The sequence below is a fragment of the Panthera leo genome, chromosome D3, assembly GCF_018350215.1.
Source record: "Panthera leo isolate Ple1 chromosome D3, P.leo_Ple1_pat1.1, whole genome shotgun sequence".
Classification (NCBI taxonomy): domain Eukaryota; kingdom Metazoa; phylum Chordata; class Mammalia; order Carnivora; family Felidae; genus Panthera; species Panthera leo.
In genome coordinates this window covers 80,619,922-80,638,493 of record NC_056690.1, presented here as the reverse complement: position 1 = coordinate 80,638,493, position 18,572 = coordinate 80,619,922, and the positions used below count along the sequence as shown (strand labels likewise).

Below are 18,572 nucleotides of genomic sequence, written 5' to 3'. Positions count from 1 at the left end.
AGTTCAGTCTTTGGCTCTGTGTCCAGTGACGCAGGCTTCTCTGACAGTTCTCTTACAGCTTCCAGGCACAGGTTCTACGTAGAGCGCTAGCGAAACCACTTAGAACTTACGATGACCTGTATCCAGGCCCTCTCCTCAGTTATATAACCAGACACGGAGCTGGCAACAGTAATTTATTATCACAAAACGAAGAAAGAAACAAGGAGCATCTCATATTTGTAAGATTTGTATCACGGAGCAAACTGAAGAGAAGGATCGGAGCAAAGTCTCATTGCTACCAAACAGCTCTGCATCGCACGGCAGCCACAGGCTATTTGTTCTTCCACTCCGGGAGCTTCCATTGAAACTACCCGTATCAGTTCCCTCCCTCTTACCCTCTGAAACCCGCCTTTCATTACGGTTTACCGTGCTGTGGTTGTAGAGTCTGCATTTGACTGTTAGCCCCTTGAGGGCAACACCGACGTCAGGCACTTTCAATGCCCCGCGGCACCCAGCAGGTACCAGGACCGCAGGATGTGGGCCTGGACTGTGCAAACTAGAACCAAGCACAACTGAAGTCACCTGCAAGAAGCCAGTCACAGAGATTTCTTTTCTCAAAAATCCACTTTCATATTTTGAAGTTCGTGTTTTCTGGGCTGACCTCCTGCAACGGTCAGTTCTGGTTTATTCCTTCCCCCAAACTCATCAAACCAAATATACAGTATCTCCACATTTTCCTGCATGTAGATTACGCCCCAGTCAATTAAAAAAAATTTTAGATGACAAAACCTCCATTAGACATTGGAAAGGGGAAGAAGTATTAACTCGTTAAGAAGTGGCAAATCGTTCAGTGAGAATCATTATAAAATGTTGCGTTTCCCGTCTTCCAACAAGTAACACAAGAACACTGTTCAAAAACAGCAGTCGGCAGCTTCACACTATCCCTTTCATAAGCCAATCTGCCTGTGAGGACCAAAACTCTTAACTTTTCTTTCTGACTCAGAGTCATGACTAATAACACACTATGCTGGAGAGGTGGCTATTATGGTGGTTGGAAAACAAAGGCACTAAAATATGTCTTCTTGAAAAAATTCATTTCAGCCTTTTTTGGTCATTTGCTTTTCTCTCATAAAATAAAGGAGGATGCTTGCTCCTAGTAATTCTCCCAGCCTTTTACTCCAGGACGTTCCTGTGCCAGAAATACATTTCACGTGGCCTGCCCTCCTCCCAGGATGCACAGAGGCTGGTTAATCCCCTGACAGCAGCTCCTATTTTCCAAAATGCAGCTGGCTCTGGATAGACCCATCTATTCCGTCTATGGGGATTTCTGCCTAAATGCCTTTAGCTTACACTGTTAGCTCAGCCTACACTCTCCATGACAGCAATGTCCTCTTTCAGTGGCTCCTAGTTTTCCATGTTGCTTTACTAGAAATATTCCAGTTCACACAATCCTTCCTCTTCCAAACTACAGATTCTGTTTGGGAACTGTCCAGAATATGCAACGTGCAGAAACCTAGATTCAGAGCGAGTTGCCCAGGATCACAAAGTCACCAGTAAGCAGAATCACTGATGGGAGAATCTACATTACAGATGTCCCACTCAAATCCTTTTCTGAACACAAAAACATAGTCTCCTTGACTACACTTGGGAGCTCCCGCTCAGGGACATGTTTGCAGGTCTGCCCCAGCACCAAGGAGACTGAAGGACTGCTCACTGATTGCTTCTAGGGAATTAAAAATATCCAGAACTGTCCTTTTAAAATCAAATCCTCAAAAATGAATAAAGACTCACTATTATCTGTTGGAGAGTTCCAGCACTATTTACCTACTCTATTAGCCATGAACTTATCAGACTTGGCCAGATCCAGAAATGATTTTATCTCACTCAAAGACTCCTAAATCTGAATCCATCTATCTGTTTCTGTAGATTCAGTATAGACGCCCAGGAGAACAAGTAGATTCTCATTATAAAACCGCACCCAAGTTTTGCCTAGTTAGCCTTATGAAAGAGGACATAAGGTTATAACATAACTTAGAATTCTCCACAGGGAAAGAGATCAAATCCCACTGTATTCATGACAACAAAAACCATGTGTCTACAGTTGCCCAAAGACTGTGCGTTGCAAAGTTGACCCTTGAACAGCACAGGTTTGAACTGCATGGATCCACTTATACATGGATTTTTAAAAATGTAATACAGTACTATACATGTATTTTCTTTCTTATGATTTTCTTAATACCTCTTTTCTCCAGCTTACTTTATCATAAGAATACAGTATATAATACATACATAACATACAAAATGTTTGCTAACTGATTATTTACATTATCGGTCAGGCTCCTGGTCATCAGGTTTTTAGCAGTTAAGTTTTTAGGGGGTCAAACGTTACACACAGATTAAAAAAACACTTTTTTAATGTTTATTTTTGAAAGAGAGTGCAAGTGAGGGAAAGGCAGAGAGAGAGAGGGAGAAACAGAATCTGAAGCAGACTCCAGGCTCCAAGCTGTTAGCACAGAGCCCGATGAGAGGCTCGAACTCACGAACCACGAGATCATGACCTGAACTGAAGTCAGATGCTCAACCGGCTGAGCCACCAGGCATCCCCCACACACAGATTTTTGACTGTGCCGGGGTGGGGGTGGGGGGTGGTGCCCCCTGTTGTTCAAGGGTTAACTGTACTTTGATATGAATGCAAAAGTAAGAATAATTCTTTAAGTGATCTTGAAATATTGCTCCTTTGTCAGGGGAATGATAGAGCACTGGTCAATTACAATTTAACAATCCCATTTTCTCACAATTCCATTATTTCTCTGTAACTATTCCAGTAGGAATTCATTATAACTTATATTAGGTACAAAGAACAAATGTTTTTTAAAATGAGGATAAAAGAACAAAAGGAAAAGGAAAGGAGAACTAGAAATGTTCTCTATCCTGATCTGGGCGATGATTACAGGGGCATATACACATATGAAAATTCACTGAGCAGTATGCTGAAGGGTTGTACTTTTTTTTTCCACTATAAGCTATCTCTTGATTAAGAAGGGTTTTTTTTAGGGGCGCCAGGGTGGCTCAGTTGGTTAAGCATCCGACTTCGGCTCAGGTTATAATCTCATGGTTCATGAGTTTGAGCCCTGCATCGGGCTCTGTGCTGATGGCTCAGAGCCTAGAGCCTGCTTCCGATTCTGTGTCTCCCCTCCCCCACTCACTCACTCTCTCTCTCCCTGTTGTTCAAAAAAATAAACATTAAAAAAAAAGTTTTTTTTTTTTAAAGGACATAGAAGAAAAATGAAAATCCACAGGTGAAGGTAGTATTTAAAATTCCTTAAATTTTCTTTTGTTCATTAAATAAGTATTTGTTCAGCACCGTTTTATTCCCAACACACTGCAAGATGCTGAGGCTAACACTGTAATTAAGACACAGGCATTGGACACAGCGTTCGTGATCTAAGAGTGGGGACAGGCAAGTAAACAAGAAATTATAATACAGTGTGTGGTGAGTATTATGACAAGAATAAGCACAGGGAGTTGGTACACATGGTCAGGTATCTAATTCACTTTCGGAGAACCAGACTTCTTTTTGCCCATGAAAAATCTCACAGGTTGAAACACATCTCAAGTTTTTATTTTAAGGCTGAAAGACCCATCATTATTTTCTTTTTTAAAAGCACCACAAAATCAACTTTTTTGTCTTTCTCATGAGGTATACTAGAAGTTCAATCCTTTATGTCATCTCTAAGGTCACAGTCACCCACTAAAAATAAACATTAGCAGCAGTCACAATGATGCAGGCCATCAGGCTAGGAGCTTTTTAGAACGGTGCACAAGGACTCTGAAGCAAACAAGATGTTCCCAAGTAAGTTACCACTCAGTTGACTTAAAGCCTTCTTTAAGGAAAGTGCTGCATGTGGCCACTCTTACTTAATGTTTAACCCCCTCCTCACATCAAAACAATTTCGTTAACTACTTAGTGTAACATAACAAGCTACCTGGAAAAAGTCTGTTCAAAAGGAAATAATGTAAATGCAAGGGGAAAACCGTGGTAAAGGTAAGAACAACTGGTTAGGAAACAACAACGAGAACTGAGCAAACCCTAGGGAAACGATGGCCGTTGCCCAGAGTCACAAGTACATGAAAGCAAGACCAGAGAGGCCTGAGAGAATGTGGCTAAGACTGCCGCAGCCGCACAAGTCGGAGCAGCGGCAGACTTACCCTCGTGTTACGGCTACACCCCCACGACACGTGCTTGTGAACGACTCCAGGCTGTTCTCTCCGGAAAGCAGTCAAATTAATGAAGAACCTACAGGTTCTTGAGTCCAGGTTCTTGCCCTGACTCCACACGCTACCCAACAGAGACGTGGCTGGCAAAACCGTGCTCTTCGTAAATCTCGGGCAGATGAGCAGAAAACCCACACAAACGGTGTCCTGCCACGTAAGACGGGCCTGCTGGCGAGGGGACGCTCGCTCGGCGACTGAGATCAGTAACCGAAACACACCAGCTGCGTTACCTGTCGGCCTTCATCAGGAGGTTCGGTGGCAGCTCCAGGAGCTGGTTGTGCTGTACATCCAAGACCTCCACCGAGGTCCTTTCCAGCCTCTCAGGGAGCCTCGTCAGCTCGTTGTGTCCCGCCAGTAGCTTCCGGAGAGCGCCGTTACAAAATAAGCTGCACAAAAGGGGACAAGACAGAAGGAAACTCACTGAGAGCTAATTCGGGACAAAGAACAAAAAATGAACAGGAGTCGAATACTTAAAACAAGCTCTCCGAAGAAACAAATTCATTCAGAGCAACTGCAAATTCACATTACCCTAAGTTCAAACTTGGAGCTCTTACATTTCAGTGTTTTCCATACTGCGTGAACAAACAAGTAAATAAGAAAACCTATGAGCAGGAATATTTAACAAAGAAGCTCTACTTAGTGAAAGCGAGAAAACAAGTTTCATAGGAGATACTGAAGAGAACAGTCTACCCTTGTTAGACTCACTGGGCGAGCTTTAAAAGGTTGTAGGCTTCCCACGGTAGGCCTTGTTTCTCGTATTGCCCTGGAACACGGGTGTTTTACCCACAACAGATTCTGAATAAATACAGTCGATCAGTTTTTAACCACAGGATCCACATTAAACGAGGATTCTTCTATCCAATTAAACTTTTACAAATGCCAACAGATAAAATGTTACGTTTTTCCTCATCTGCATTTCACAATCACAACTATTTCTCCGTTTCCTCACTCCCTCCTCTTTGGTTTAATCCTAGGCCGAACAGAGACCCTCTCCTAAAGAGAAGAAAACACACTTAATCCACTATTTTCTCTCGAGACTCAGAGAGCTGTTTGGAACCTTGGCTGTGTTTCTTCCAGGGGTTATCAAAAACGGAAACAAATGTTGAATACTTTTTGATCAAGTACAAATCTGTTTCATGACCAATTCAGACTTCTCCAACAGTGGTAGAGAACAAAACGGGCCCCAGGGTGAAACACAGAAGTGTGGGGCCTGTGGGAAGGAGAAGTTATCATTTGCATCCAGGATCATCTGGAGTGAGAATTCACTTACACTGCTGTCAAAGAGTGAGGCTGCCTCACCCCACCTCCTGTCTTCTAGCACTCTGACCTCACTCACGGGCGGCCAGAGCTGTTACAATCACTCCACATTACGGTATAACTTTATTCACCGAGAATCAAGCTAGATCCTTCGCTCACAAAGATGCAACCGACCTGTCTCAGTGCTGTGACGGCACAGGCGGCCACGAAAGGGGTGTGGCCTGCCCGCCTTTGAAGACTTAGCTACCAGTGTAACAAGACAGGTTATCCAGGACTGCCATTCAGTCACAGCTACTACAGGGGGCAGTCTCTGTCATGCACCTGACACCAGTAATTCAGGACTTGCTTCACCATTTCTACTGTCTCACTGGGCCTGGGGTACAATTCAGGATTCTTAGAGGGTAGAATGTATAATTTATTACTACACACACACATACACACACACACTTACTTTACCCTTAAACAAATAAATATCTGAAGGACCGGTGAGAAAATCTTTATTTTGATTTTTCCAAATAAAGGAGATTTTATAACTACAGTATGAGTCTTAACTGCTAATTACTGGACTTAGCTAAATTCTTTTGGATACTATCTAAGCATTGTTTTCCTTTTAGTACATGTCCACTTTTTAAATATTAATTTGTCTGGTGAAGTTCTTCACATACATGGCTTAGATAAACAAAGCTTGAATATCAAATCAACTTCTAATGAATTGCTGTCTTGCCTGAATATTAGATCAATGATAGGGCTGACAGAAAGTGTGCAAGTAAACACCACAAATAGGAAAACGATACGTATTCTTTTTGTCCCACATATCACACACACTACACACATACACACACACACACACACACACACACACACACACACACACACACAGGCTGTTTAATTCCTTGACAATAGGGCATTTAGAATTTATTTTGAATAAACATCCATTTAGATCCCCCAAAAGCATGACTAATGCAGATCCAATCAAGGATGAATTAACTTTGGAGAAAACTGGATAAAATATCAGTTATCTTGTTTGTTTAATTGTTGGGTTTGTGTACAGAATGTTTTTTTGGAGCCTCCCGTGAAACAGAGGCCTTAAATGCCAACATGCTATCTGTTGGATTGGGCGGGTCGAAGTGGGGAAGAGAACAGAGAAAACAGAAGAAAGGTAACATTGCAAGATTTTTCCAACAAAATTTTCCCCCATTAGTAATAGCCTATTATGGTTTTTGCTGTTTTGTCTTCTGAAAGGGTCTGTCTCTCACACGTATGCACACTGCTATCCACAGGGCACACCATCAAAATCATCTTGATAATGGAGATGGGCTACACAGGGTCACCTACATGCTCAGTCAACACAAAACTCTAAAGCAGAAAGCATTTTCAAATAGAACTGAAATTCCAGGTATAACATATGGCCAAGGAACAAAGTAAAATTAACTGAGCTTTCCAGGGATTGAAATGTAACCCAGATCTCTTTTATGAGATCTATATTCTAACAGCATTAACCAACAGAAATCTAATGCAAGCCACAGATGTCATTTAAAATGTCCTAGTAGCAACAGTAAAAAAGGTGAAAAGAAACAAATTCAGTCTTACATTTTATTTGTCCCAATATCTCCAAACTATTATTTTAACATATAACTAATATACAGTATTGAGATATTTTGCATCTGGTGTATATTTTATACGCAAGGATGAGGAACATTCTAAATCTCAATGGTCACATGTGACTAGTGCATACCATACTGGACAGAAGAGATATACACTCATATAAAAGATAAATAGCATTTTCATCATCACAGAAAATTCTATAGGATAACACTGGAATAGCCTACCTTTTGTTATTAATCCATGGCTAGTCACTAACAGTCAATACTATTTTGTACTAGAATTAGTTCACCTGAAGGTATCTGTATCAATGGCCTTAGACATCATTACATGGCTGTTTTACAAATCTTGCCATTAAAATGAAAATTTACGAAATTTACATTAAGAGAAAAGAGAAGGAAAGAAAAGTCCTTGGACCTTTCTTTCATACCAAGAAAAAGAGAATCTAGTTTGCTCTTTCTAGGTTTAATGATCTAATAATCTTTTTTTCCAAGGTTATGTTTGAGGAAAACCAAAAATTATTTGTGGGGAAGGCAGGCATGTTAAGTCAACAGACAGAAGTGGAAGATTCTGAAAGAACTGAGATTACAGAAGTGAAGCAATCGTATTGTTGGCTGAGTTTTCAAACACAGCTTATTTAAAAACATCCCTAAGCACGGCCCCGCATGGCTCTGGAAAGCCTGGTTGACGAAGTCTCACTCTATCGTCCACTGCATGAAGAAAGTTTGTAATTCAAAGACACCATAGGAGATAAAAGATATTAAAAATGAAGCTTTAAAACAAATTCTTGTAGGAGTTCACAATAATAAGCTAAATTACTTAAAAACTGCTGATCTAATTTGAGACCCTCTCACCTGATCTGTAATACTCACCGTGCAGGAAGTTCGCATATTTGATTATGACTAATATCCAAAACTTCCAGCTTTCGGCTTTCGCATACCCACTCAGGCACATTTTCTAAGCAGTTCCTAAATATAAGAATATACAATTTTGTTGTTGTTGTTGATTGGAATTTGGCCTAAAATATGGTTTGAAACTGTAAATAATTATGTAGAATAAAACTTTAAATGAAATACCAAAGTATAGTGAGTATTAACCAAAAGGATATGTATATTCACTTTATATTCACAAGATGAAGTGTGACAAGGAATAGGAAAAAAAGAAAAAGTAGAAAAGGACACAGCTACAGCATTTCTAAAGTCTTCAAAAAAAAAAAAAAAAGAGGTATGTTTTTTGGAATTGCTATCCTAAAAAGTTTATAAGCCCATGCAAGTTTAGCAAGAAGATGTCTTATATTGGAAAAAACAAATGAACAAGTAAACATACACATTCTTTCAATTAAGTCAAATGGCATAAAATAGTTTTATTTTCCAATTTACTTTTTTTACACTTAACATTTTTTAAATGCTTCTCTACTCTCGTAGGTATCATGGGATCACAGATAAAAGGAAAGAAATGACAGCAGAGAAAAGGCACACTGACTCTTAAGAGTCAGAATTTTTATTTGAAAATATTAACTGAGGCATTACACGGTAATCATAATTACCAGTAACGAGTGAACTAAACTAATGCTGACTTTATTGTTAAACGAACCGATCACTTGTTAGACAAATCTACTACCATGAGTACCTCCCTAGTCATGGATGATGAGTAGCCTTTTCTCTTCTTTTTTAAATATGTGAAGTGACCAGGCACAAAGAATGTAAAGTGCTATGTACATTATGAGCAGGTGAACAATTCCATGAAAAGATGATGCTTGGGATGGGACTGTATTAGAGCAAAAGTGAAAACAGGTGGGATATTAAAGGTGGTGGCCTTGTGTGTGACTTAAAAATAATGCTCTTTAATTTTTCAAGAATACTACCTTTTCCATTAAAATACAGAAAAGGTGGCATTGTTTTCTGCTCAGTGTTTGTATAGGTACACATGGTTCTGGCTTTGAAGGCCAGAAGACACGATTTGTTTATTTTCCTATAGTTAACCCCTACAACATCTTCCCAGGATAAGAGAGTGAAAGTCCCTCTTGCTGTACAGAACCTCATTATACAGCAATAAGACTCACAGAAGTGACAAACATAACCAGGGACTTTGCTCTGGAGGACCTAGTAAACACCATGAGGGGGGACAGCTCAGTTCCTGTACCTGACATGAATACAGAAGAGGAGGAAGGGAAAGATTCAGAGTTACGTCAGGGGAATCAGGTTCTCCGAGAGCAAGTCTGATAGTTGGGGAGGCGAATGAGGCAGAGCGTGTTACAGTGAAGGTCTGGACATAAGAGTTATAAAGCAAGACGAGCAGCATTTAAGGGACAGAATTCAGAGAAAAGCAAGACAGGGTTTCCAATTCAGTCTCACTCAGGGGTTTTAATGGGAACCATTTGCTAATTACGTCCTGTAAACAAAGGGTAAATAGATTTACTCCGACTCTCTTACAATACATCTGTTCAAGGTATTTATATACACTCATGCATGCAAACCCCACTCTAGTACCATTCTCATTTAAAAGTTAATGCAGCATTCAAGATTGGTAGGAAAAAATAACAATTTAATCATGCAATAATCTGACTAAAAGTTTTATTAAACAAACCTGACATGAATTTAGTAGAAAAAATGCACATAGCACTACTCACAAAGTAGTTTATAATTACAAATTTATGATAAAATTGTAATTGTAATAAATCTGACACTTTCTTACATAATTCTGATTGAGAACCTTATTAAAATAACTAGGTTTGTGTATTTTCATGACGAAAGGCAAATTCTGCACCTGAGCAATTACATGGCAGTTGTAATGGATTTTATACACTAAAATGAATTAGCACTTGGTGAGCGGGTCATGTACTGTGGCTATTCAGAAAGTTTTCCTTTTTTCTTTTTTTTTAATGTTTATTTTTGAGAGAGAGACAGAGACAGAGAGAAGGAGGGAGGGAGGCAAGGAGGATGAGTGGGGGAGGGGCAGAGAGAGGAGAGACAGAATACAAAGCAGGCTCTAGGCTCTGAGCTATCAGCACAGAGCCTGACGTGGGGCTTGAACTCAGACCACGAGATCACGACCTGAGCTGAAGTCGAACACTTAACTGACTGAGCCACACAGGCTCCTCTATTCAGAAAATTTTGGATATTTCCTTTGGAATTATGTTAAAAGTAAATTTCAATTTTTGTGTGTTAAGATTATTAAAGTCTAATTTGTATACATACATGTTTTATGCCTTCTGGAAAAAGTCTACTATAATATTTGTGGGAACTGGGGTCAATATGACACATTGCAGTAGTGAATTTGTATAAAAGGTGACATGGTCTGCCCGTTTGCAAATGAGCTAAGTAAGCAGGCTGTATGGAAATCCTACCCTGGGAGGCTTAGTTGCTAAGATGTAGGTACACAGTAACAGAGGGAAGGAAAAAAAATCAAAGAAACATAGCACAATATTAAAAAAAAATGAAATTAACATCATTTCAGCGAAAGACAGAAGGTATGGTTAATATAATTAAAGAACCCCTAGACCTTCCAGCCATAGAGCTTCAACTCACTAATCTTTCAGGCTCAAACATGGTGGTCAAATTGGGTCCATGGGGACCTAATACCTTGATTCTTCTATTTTTTAGGTATACTTCACAAATATTATTTTAACTGACAGATATTTACATACATTTTTCAGAGGACAAGTAAAACTATTGAATTTAATTTGTAATACTTACAGTCAAAATCTGTAAAAAGTTTTTAGGCAGAAGCTCAGACAGGATCATCTAAATAGCTTTCAAGCAGCCTCTAGAGTGCTCTAGGACTTGGCTTCTTACCTTGAAACGTCCATGTAGGACAGATAATTTGGAACTGGGTAAACATCCAGTTGTACAAGTTCTAGGAGGCAGGAAAAAAAACCACAAAGACATTACCATTCAAGTCACACAGAGACTCTTTTTGTATACAGAACATCATTACTGCGCTTTATTCTCCATTGTTTACATTAGGAAGTACAATACATCCATTTGTTAAACTTGGAAACTACAGGAAAGTACAGAGAACTTCCAATTTAATCACAAGATCTTATTCAGAGATTGAAATAAACCACTCGTTCTATTTTCCTACCTTTTCCCCAGCCACTTACTGTGGTTCTCCTCTTGTTATGCATGCTGAATGTTTACCTAGAAGATTAACTTTTAACATTTAGATTTCCTTTCAGAAAACCAAATGCATCTGGCTTCTGCCTTCTTCATTCTAGTGAAACAGCGCTCTCAAGGGTCAGCAATGACTTCCTCTACTCAAATCTGAAAACCCTTCCTCAAAACTGTATGAAATGTGACACCACCATCTACCTAGGGCTTTGTTTCCCAGAGTAGTTCCTAGATGTCCTTCTGCTTCTGCAAACACTTACCGTGTCGTTCACAAGTTCAGCACCTGTCTGACACCAGCTGTGAGGGCTTTGTAAGTCTGCTGTTGGTGCCAGCTCCCTTCTCTTTCCCAGTTACCTTACTTCCACAGTTCCAGGTACCACCTCTAAACAGATGAGGGTCAAATCAACATCTGTAGTCTTGACCGCAAGTTCCCATTTGCTCCCAGGAAAACCACTCCACTGACGGGGATCAGCAGGGTGGCGAGGACTCCACTCTTCTCCCATAAATACACTCTGTACTCTCCTCTCACGGGAACAGTCTTACAGCATCCATCATGTGTCCCTCCTCTTAAGAATCTCCACGGGTTCTTACAGCTTACTGCACAAGCTTCAAAGCCATGCGTCCCATAATTACGTCTTACCATTTTCTAGCAGGCACCTAGGAGTTCAGAATTCCCTGTCTTCTCCCATCTGCCGAACAGACCACATTCAGATTCCTTCCTCTTCCACACCCACTTTGTGCCTTCTGGCTATCCAAATCCTATAACCATTCAGTGATGGAGACTTATCGCTATTTGAGGTCTAGCTGGTTTTTCCAGTGAGATGACAATATTTAACTCATTTAAAAAATAAAATCCCCTATCCTTTAGGACTCCTGCACAGCACGATGCATAGAACAGGTCCTTGATAAACACTGTTCAACTTGGAGTACTAAATACTAGTTTTCACTCAGTTTTCTGATTGCAGGGAATCAAAATCCTCCTGTTAGCAAATATATGTCCATATGATCTTTTCTTTTTTAGAAATGTCATGATTTCTAGATTCTGAAGAAGAGACCTCATTAAATGAGTAAGACTCTTGACTTGTGGTGTCCCTGTGGGTATATAATTCAGGTCTCTCTTAAGATTAGCTCCTTTGTTAGTGGAACATGAAATCTGAGACCCTGAATAGAGTCCAGAATGGACCTTCCTTTCATTTTTACTCTCCAATATTAAATCACGGTTCCAGATTTACTATCCTAACAAGGTAGTCCAAGAAATAGTTTATTAAGGCCCGTTAAGCAGAGGAGCCAAATCAAAAGTGGGAGTAACTTACCTAAATACCACAATATGAGAAAAACAAATTCGAAACTATAAAATCTCCTGTTTTGATTCCTTTAAATACCATACCAGCATTCTGCTTTTATTATTTTTATCGCAGCAAAATTTGACACTTATTTTAGTAAACGGGCAAAGCAAAATCAAAGTGAGGCATCATCACATCAAAGCAATGATGTTGCTGAGTAAATTCTTGGAACCAAAAGAGAAACTTTGATGTGGTGTATGTTACATACCGTTAGAAGAGGCATAGAGTGCTTTTAGGAAGTAGCCACAGATGTTTAATGTCACCAGCTGATTCCTTTCACAGTGCAAAACTTCGATGTTGTTGAAAATCATAGCATCGAGGTCACCAAGCTTATTGTCGCGCAGATCCAGCTGAGTGACGTGCTGGAGAAAGTCCACTTCATCTGCTATTAGCTTCCTAATTATGTTCAGTCTTGAAGAGAAAGGCCACAAACAGAGACTCTAATTAACCGCAATGCTAGAAATAAATGGCCACACCCTGATACGGTGAGCTAAGGAGAAGGGATGCACGCCTCACTATGTTACAGTCTTCCATCATTTCTTACATCTCTGCATCTGGACTTCCTTAACTGGCTAGATTCTTTGGCTATTTTTAGCGACAACTCCAGGAAGGTCTTAATCTTGGCAATATATTCTGAAACACACTTTGGACCACTTAGGCTGGAAGAGAATCACACACATTGATTTTACCTTAATTCATTGCAAGAGGGAAAAAAAAAATCCACTTAATCATTTATTTCCACAGAATTTGATTGAAAGAACACAAGAAACACAACCCAGACCAACCCATTAGGCACATTACAACTAGAGTGAATGTTTAAGGAAGGAGAAAGGATTCGTGAGCAGGGAGGTGAGCAGAATTCAAGGGAGAAGGCGGGAGGGGTGTGTGTGTGTGTGTGTGTGTGTGTGTGTGTGTGTGTGGAAATGAATGGGAGCCACATATGCACCAGAGATTAAAATGCAAACATCTGGATTTCTGGCTGGCTTAGACCGAGGACTGATTGCCAAAACTATCTCCATCATTAAAATATTGCTTGAAAGAGCGAAGCACAGAAAATACTGACATTTGGCATCTAGGATTCGCTGAGAAAGTAGAAAACAAAGGACGACAAATCTAGGACAGAGCAAGGCACAGGGGAAAACTGGCAGAACCTCCGCCAGGAGAACCAGCTAGCTGACGGACTGAGGTGGCCACAGATGAGATGCTCCCAAGAAGATACGGAAGTAGTAACGGGGACTAGGAATCAGCAGAATGAAGACACACTTAACTTCAAAAGGGAGAAAAAGAGACGGAAATCTCAATTCCTAGTCTGCTAGGCTACCCCCAACTCCTTTACCAACCAACAAACAAGAACCCTGCACTTCTCATAACAAAGTGCTGAAATAATGCACGTGGGCTACAACAGCATTAACAGGAGGGCTGGAGCTTAGGAAAAAGCTAAAGGCTCCTGGCTGTGAATTTCTGCCCTTTGAAAAAATAAAATAAAATGATGAAAACGGAATTATTACTAGCAATATCATAAAGTCACTGGAACACAATGATGAGTGACAGACAGCAAAGAGCTGGGATTTGTCAATCTGTAAGCATAGCATATGGCCTCTTTAAATGTCCCCAACAGGATTTGTTTTTTGCTTTTCTTTTTTTATTCCAGGTTGTAAGATTTAAAAACTGGCCTCAACCCAGCAATTTGCCTATTTCCAAATGCTCAGGAGATTACTAGACTATGTACACAGAATTTTTTAAAAAGTCTCATTTTGGATACAACAGACTGTAGGAGTTGAAAAAAAAAGTCCCATGTCCTTCCTAATTTACACTGTAAGTAACTTTCCTAATGTGGCATCACCATCTTCATTTGAAAGAGCTCCCTCCTGTAATTTCATGTATTAACACTAAAATAATTAAAGGGTTTATTTAATGAGGAGGCAAAAGAAAATCTATAACGAGAGGGAAATGTTCAGTTAAAATTGCCAAGTCTTACCAGGATTCAAATATCAAAAGTTTCCAGGCTCACACAATAATATAATTATTTAGGATGAACTTTCAAAGAGGCAAAATGTGATTAAAATTTCCTTTCAATAATCCCCTCAGCTAACACAGCCATTTTATTTATTTCATAAACATTCACTGAGATTTACTTTGTGTAGATAGGTAGTGAGAAACAGCATCATATTCTAGTTCCTGTTTGCTGCTCATTGCATAGGACCTTGAACAAGTCACTTTATAATTCTGGTTAAGCCTAATTCGAATCTGTAAAACGGGGATTGCACCTTACTTGTCCTACGAGGCAGCTGAGAAAGTCAAATGAATGTATGTGCCCATAGTTTGCAAACAGTGAAAGGTATGGTGGTGATAAGCATGGTGACCTATGGCTTGTGTCACTACGAGATGAATAAAACAAGGTGTTTGTCAAGAGATTTAGTACTTGAGCGAGGAAAATCATATGCTTTAAAATACGAAGACTGTAAGTATGTGGCGAGTGCCATAACCGACGGATGAAACACACAGAATGGTCAGAAAAGGTGCAACCCAGGATGAAGCACCTCATCCGAATGGCAAGGGGAGGCAGAATTTCACAGCTGTAAGTGGGCGAAGAAAGCAGTGCATGAGTTAGGGCAGAATGGCCTCTGGACTGAAGAGAAGAGCGAGACAGGGAGAGCTCCACACACGAGTGCGGGAGAGCAGGGCATTCGAGAGGCTGCAAGGACGGGTCAGTCAATTAAAGCACCAACCAAGTGCTAACACTGGCTAACAAGGATCAAGCACAGCAGTGCTGCTTGGTTATCTGTGGTGAAGGAGCTCTGTGCTAGACACTTTTTTTCAAGTTCATTTATTTTGAGGGAGAGAATGCGGGCAAGAGTGAGCAGGGAGGGGTAGAGAGAGGCCTGGAGGAAAGCAGTTACCTAGGCACAACCGTTCAACATTTAGAGGGTCCCGTGTCTGCTTCCGGTATTTAAATATCCTGTAACCGATCTCATCTAAAAAGATCCAATTAGAACTAGAAATCTAGGTAGCTCAATTTAAAAGGGTTTAAATTCTTTAAGACCGAAAGTTTTCTAAGTCTAAGTGACTCAGAGACAAATAACGTTGACAATTTAGAAAGAAAGTTAACGAGACAAAGTGTTCAGTGTCTCCTCCTGTCACATTCGAGAAAGTTCTCAACTTCAGATCCAGGATTACCATTTGTCCTCCTTCAATGAAGAACCGGTTCGCAAACTGCTAACCAACACTTCCCCAGGTGCAACAGGCTTGATTTCTTTAGTCTGAGGAGAGGGAAAAGGAAGCCATTCTTTGAGGGACTGGAAGAAACGGTTTCCAAGGTCAGACCGTATGAAGGAAGAAAAGGACCAAAGATGATGCTTCTTTACACTGACAAAAATCGACAGCTCTGAGTGAGGGCCTAGGGTTATCAACACAGAGGAAAGTGGGGAGTAAGGTGAGGAAAGAAACACCCTTGACAAATGAGGAGTCGTGAAGACGCCAAGAATGATAGCTGAGTTCCATGAGGAGGAAGGCGTCCTCAATCAGGTAAGATAACAACACATAAGACATTGGGAGTAGGAGGCATTTAACTCAATTCCTTCCCAAACCCTACGATTTAGCTTCTGTTACTAACTATAATTTAGAGATGAGAACACAGCTGCACAGAGACATTAAGTATCTTGCCCAAGATCTATCACGATGACTATGTGGTCATCGACCTCTGGACAATGGGGGGATTAGTTTGGCTGAAAAAAGTATCAAATTGGGCAAATTAGTATGAGACCTCTAAGCCTGATATGCTGCTTTACAGGAACTCAGTCCCATGACAGGCTTTTGTTTTTCCTTAAGAAAGAGAAATTTAGAATAGATCCCTCCTTGTATACCGGTTCTTTGTATATTAGCCACTAAAACTGATCCTCACGTACTAAAGGACGATTGAATCTTTAATGTGGCAAGGACCGTGCTGGTGGGTTTTGGTTGGAGTTGCGCACGATCAGGATTCAAAATGCAGGTTCCTTGCTCTTGCAAGGGGTGAGAGTGGAGGTTCTAGTCAAACTTGGGCCTAACGAGGGATTATGAGTTTTGTATTTTTGTAAAGAACAATGAACTAAGGGCAGAGCCACCTGGACAGAAAAATGGGAAATTAAAATAAATAAGTTAAGCAAATTAATTTAATGAATACATTATATTACATTAGGGAAGTCAAGGAAGGAAAAAAAAAATAAGGAGATGCTCAATGGTATTAGCTGTCTCTCGCCACAGAAAAGGAGGACAAGGAGAAAAAACATCCACTTTGCTCTCCGTGACAGGGTCTTCATTCACCAGAAACTGCAACCAACCAACCAGCTTGCTTGAGAATGTCACCCCCACAGCTCTGACCCGCTCCCAGATCTAAGCCAACTACTTATAAATAGGATAGATTTCTTAAAATTAGTTACCTCAGATCCACATGTTTAATGTGAGGCATTCTTCTTAAAGCCTGTAGCCGCAGGGTTTCCATACAGTTTCCAGACATACAAAGTTTATCCACAGCAGTCAGTTTCTCCAAAACCTCTGGAATGTCAGTGAATTCATTAAAAGAAAGACCAAGATAACTAAGCTGGTGCATGTTCTCCAACTCAGGAGGAAGGGCCTGGAGAAAGTTTCCATCCAACAAAAATGTCTGTAGGCTGTTAAAGAAAACAGAATAAGGAAGAGAACGTGTAAATTTTACATGTTTATTATCAACATACCAGTTCCACAGGTATAGATCATATTATTAGAAAAAGAAAATGAACTACATCTTTTGCAAAATGCATAAGGGCAGCGCCTGAGGCAGTAATATACCAGACAGAAAAGATCAGAGATAAGTATCTTAATCTTTTATTGAAAACCAAAATATGACCCATCTCCCTAACTTGGACAGGTACAAATAGCAACAACGTGAGCTAAATGCAGTGAGAATCAGCCCAAATACCCATCTTTCGTTGTTATTTTAAATTCTTAGAACTCAACAGAAGTCAGAAAAAGAGAAAGTAAGCCCTTGTCCCATGGGTAGGCACACTCATCTGTGGGGATCTTCAGTTCTAAACAAGGATATTTTAATATTTTACGACTCTAAAGAGTGTAAAAGCTAAGACATGAACTCTGCCCAACACCCTGCTCTCTGGATTTGGGGTCAAGACTTACACACCCAACATAACAGGTTGGCTAATCTCACATGCTGCAGCTCGATGCAGCTTCCCGGGGGTTTCCGAGGGATACAGTGTGGTGGGGCTTAAAGGACGCACTTGTGTAGGGGCGCCTGGGTGGCTCGGTCAGTTGAGCGTCCGACTTCAGCTCAGGTCATGATCTTGTGGTTCATGAGTTCAAGCCCCACAACAGGCTCTGTGCTGACAGCTCAGAGCTGGAGCCTGCTTCGGATTCTGTGTCTCCCTCTCTCTCTGCCCCTCCCCTGCTCTTGCTCTGTCTCTCTCTCAAAACTAAAGATTAAAAAAGAAAAAAGAAGTACATACTTGTGCATAACTCGGACGGCTGCTGGGACTGCTCGAAGGGCGTTGCAGGACACATTCAACTCAGTCAGGGTTGGAATACTGCAGACAGCTAATGGGAATTCCCCTAAGTGATTATTGGAAAGGTTAAGACTCTTCAACTTGGTGAACCTATCACAACGAAACAAAAGGAAAGAAAAGACAAATGTGACAGATGCATAACGTCACATAATTTTAGCACAGGTCATCTAATCCAATTCAACGAAGGAGGAAACGTGCCCTCAGAGGTCAAGTGCACAGCAGAGCTGAGTGTACCTCTTCAGACTCTAAGGCCAGTGTTCCACCTAAAATATATACATTATATTTAAAAACAAATTTGGGGCGCCTGGGTGGCTCAGGTGGTTAAGTGTCTGACTTTGGCTCAGGTCATGATCTCGCGGTTGGTGGGTTCGAGCCCCACGTCGGGCTCTGTGCTGACAGCTAGGAGCCTGCAGCCTGCTTCTGATTCTGTGTCTCCCTCTCTCTCTGCCCCTCCCCTGCTTGTGCTCTGTCTCTCT

At 40.7% G+C, this 18,572-nt stretch overlaps 1 protein-coding gene across 1 annotated transcript in view; it reads right to left on the bottom strand.

Moving 5' to 3' along the window:
• The window catches only part of PHLPP1 (PH domain and leucine rich repeat protein phosphatase 1), a 212,508-nt gene that overhangs the window by 37,777 nt on the left and 156,159 nt on the right, over nt 1-18,572 (bottom strand). The window contains exons 5-10 of the mRNA XM_042909413.1: nt 18,040-18,186; nt 16,984-17,214; nt 12,774-12,976; nt 10,908-10,968; nt 7,986-8,081; nt 4,485-4,640 (exon numbers count right to left, since the gene is read on the bottom strand). Coding sequence (XP_042765347.1) covers nt 4,485-4,640; nt 7,986-8,081; nt 10,908-10,968; nt 12,774-12,976; nt 16,984-17,214; nt 18,040-18,186 — 894 coding nt within the window. The remainder of the gene's footprint in view (nt 1-4,484; nt 4,641-7,985; nt 8,082-10,907; nt 10,969-12,773; nt 12,977-16,983; nt 17,215-18,039; nt 18,187-18,572) is intronic.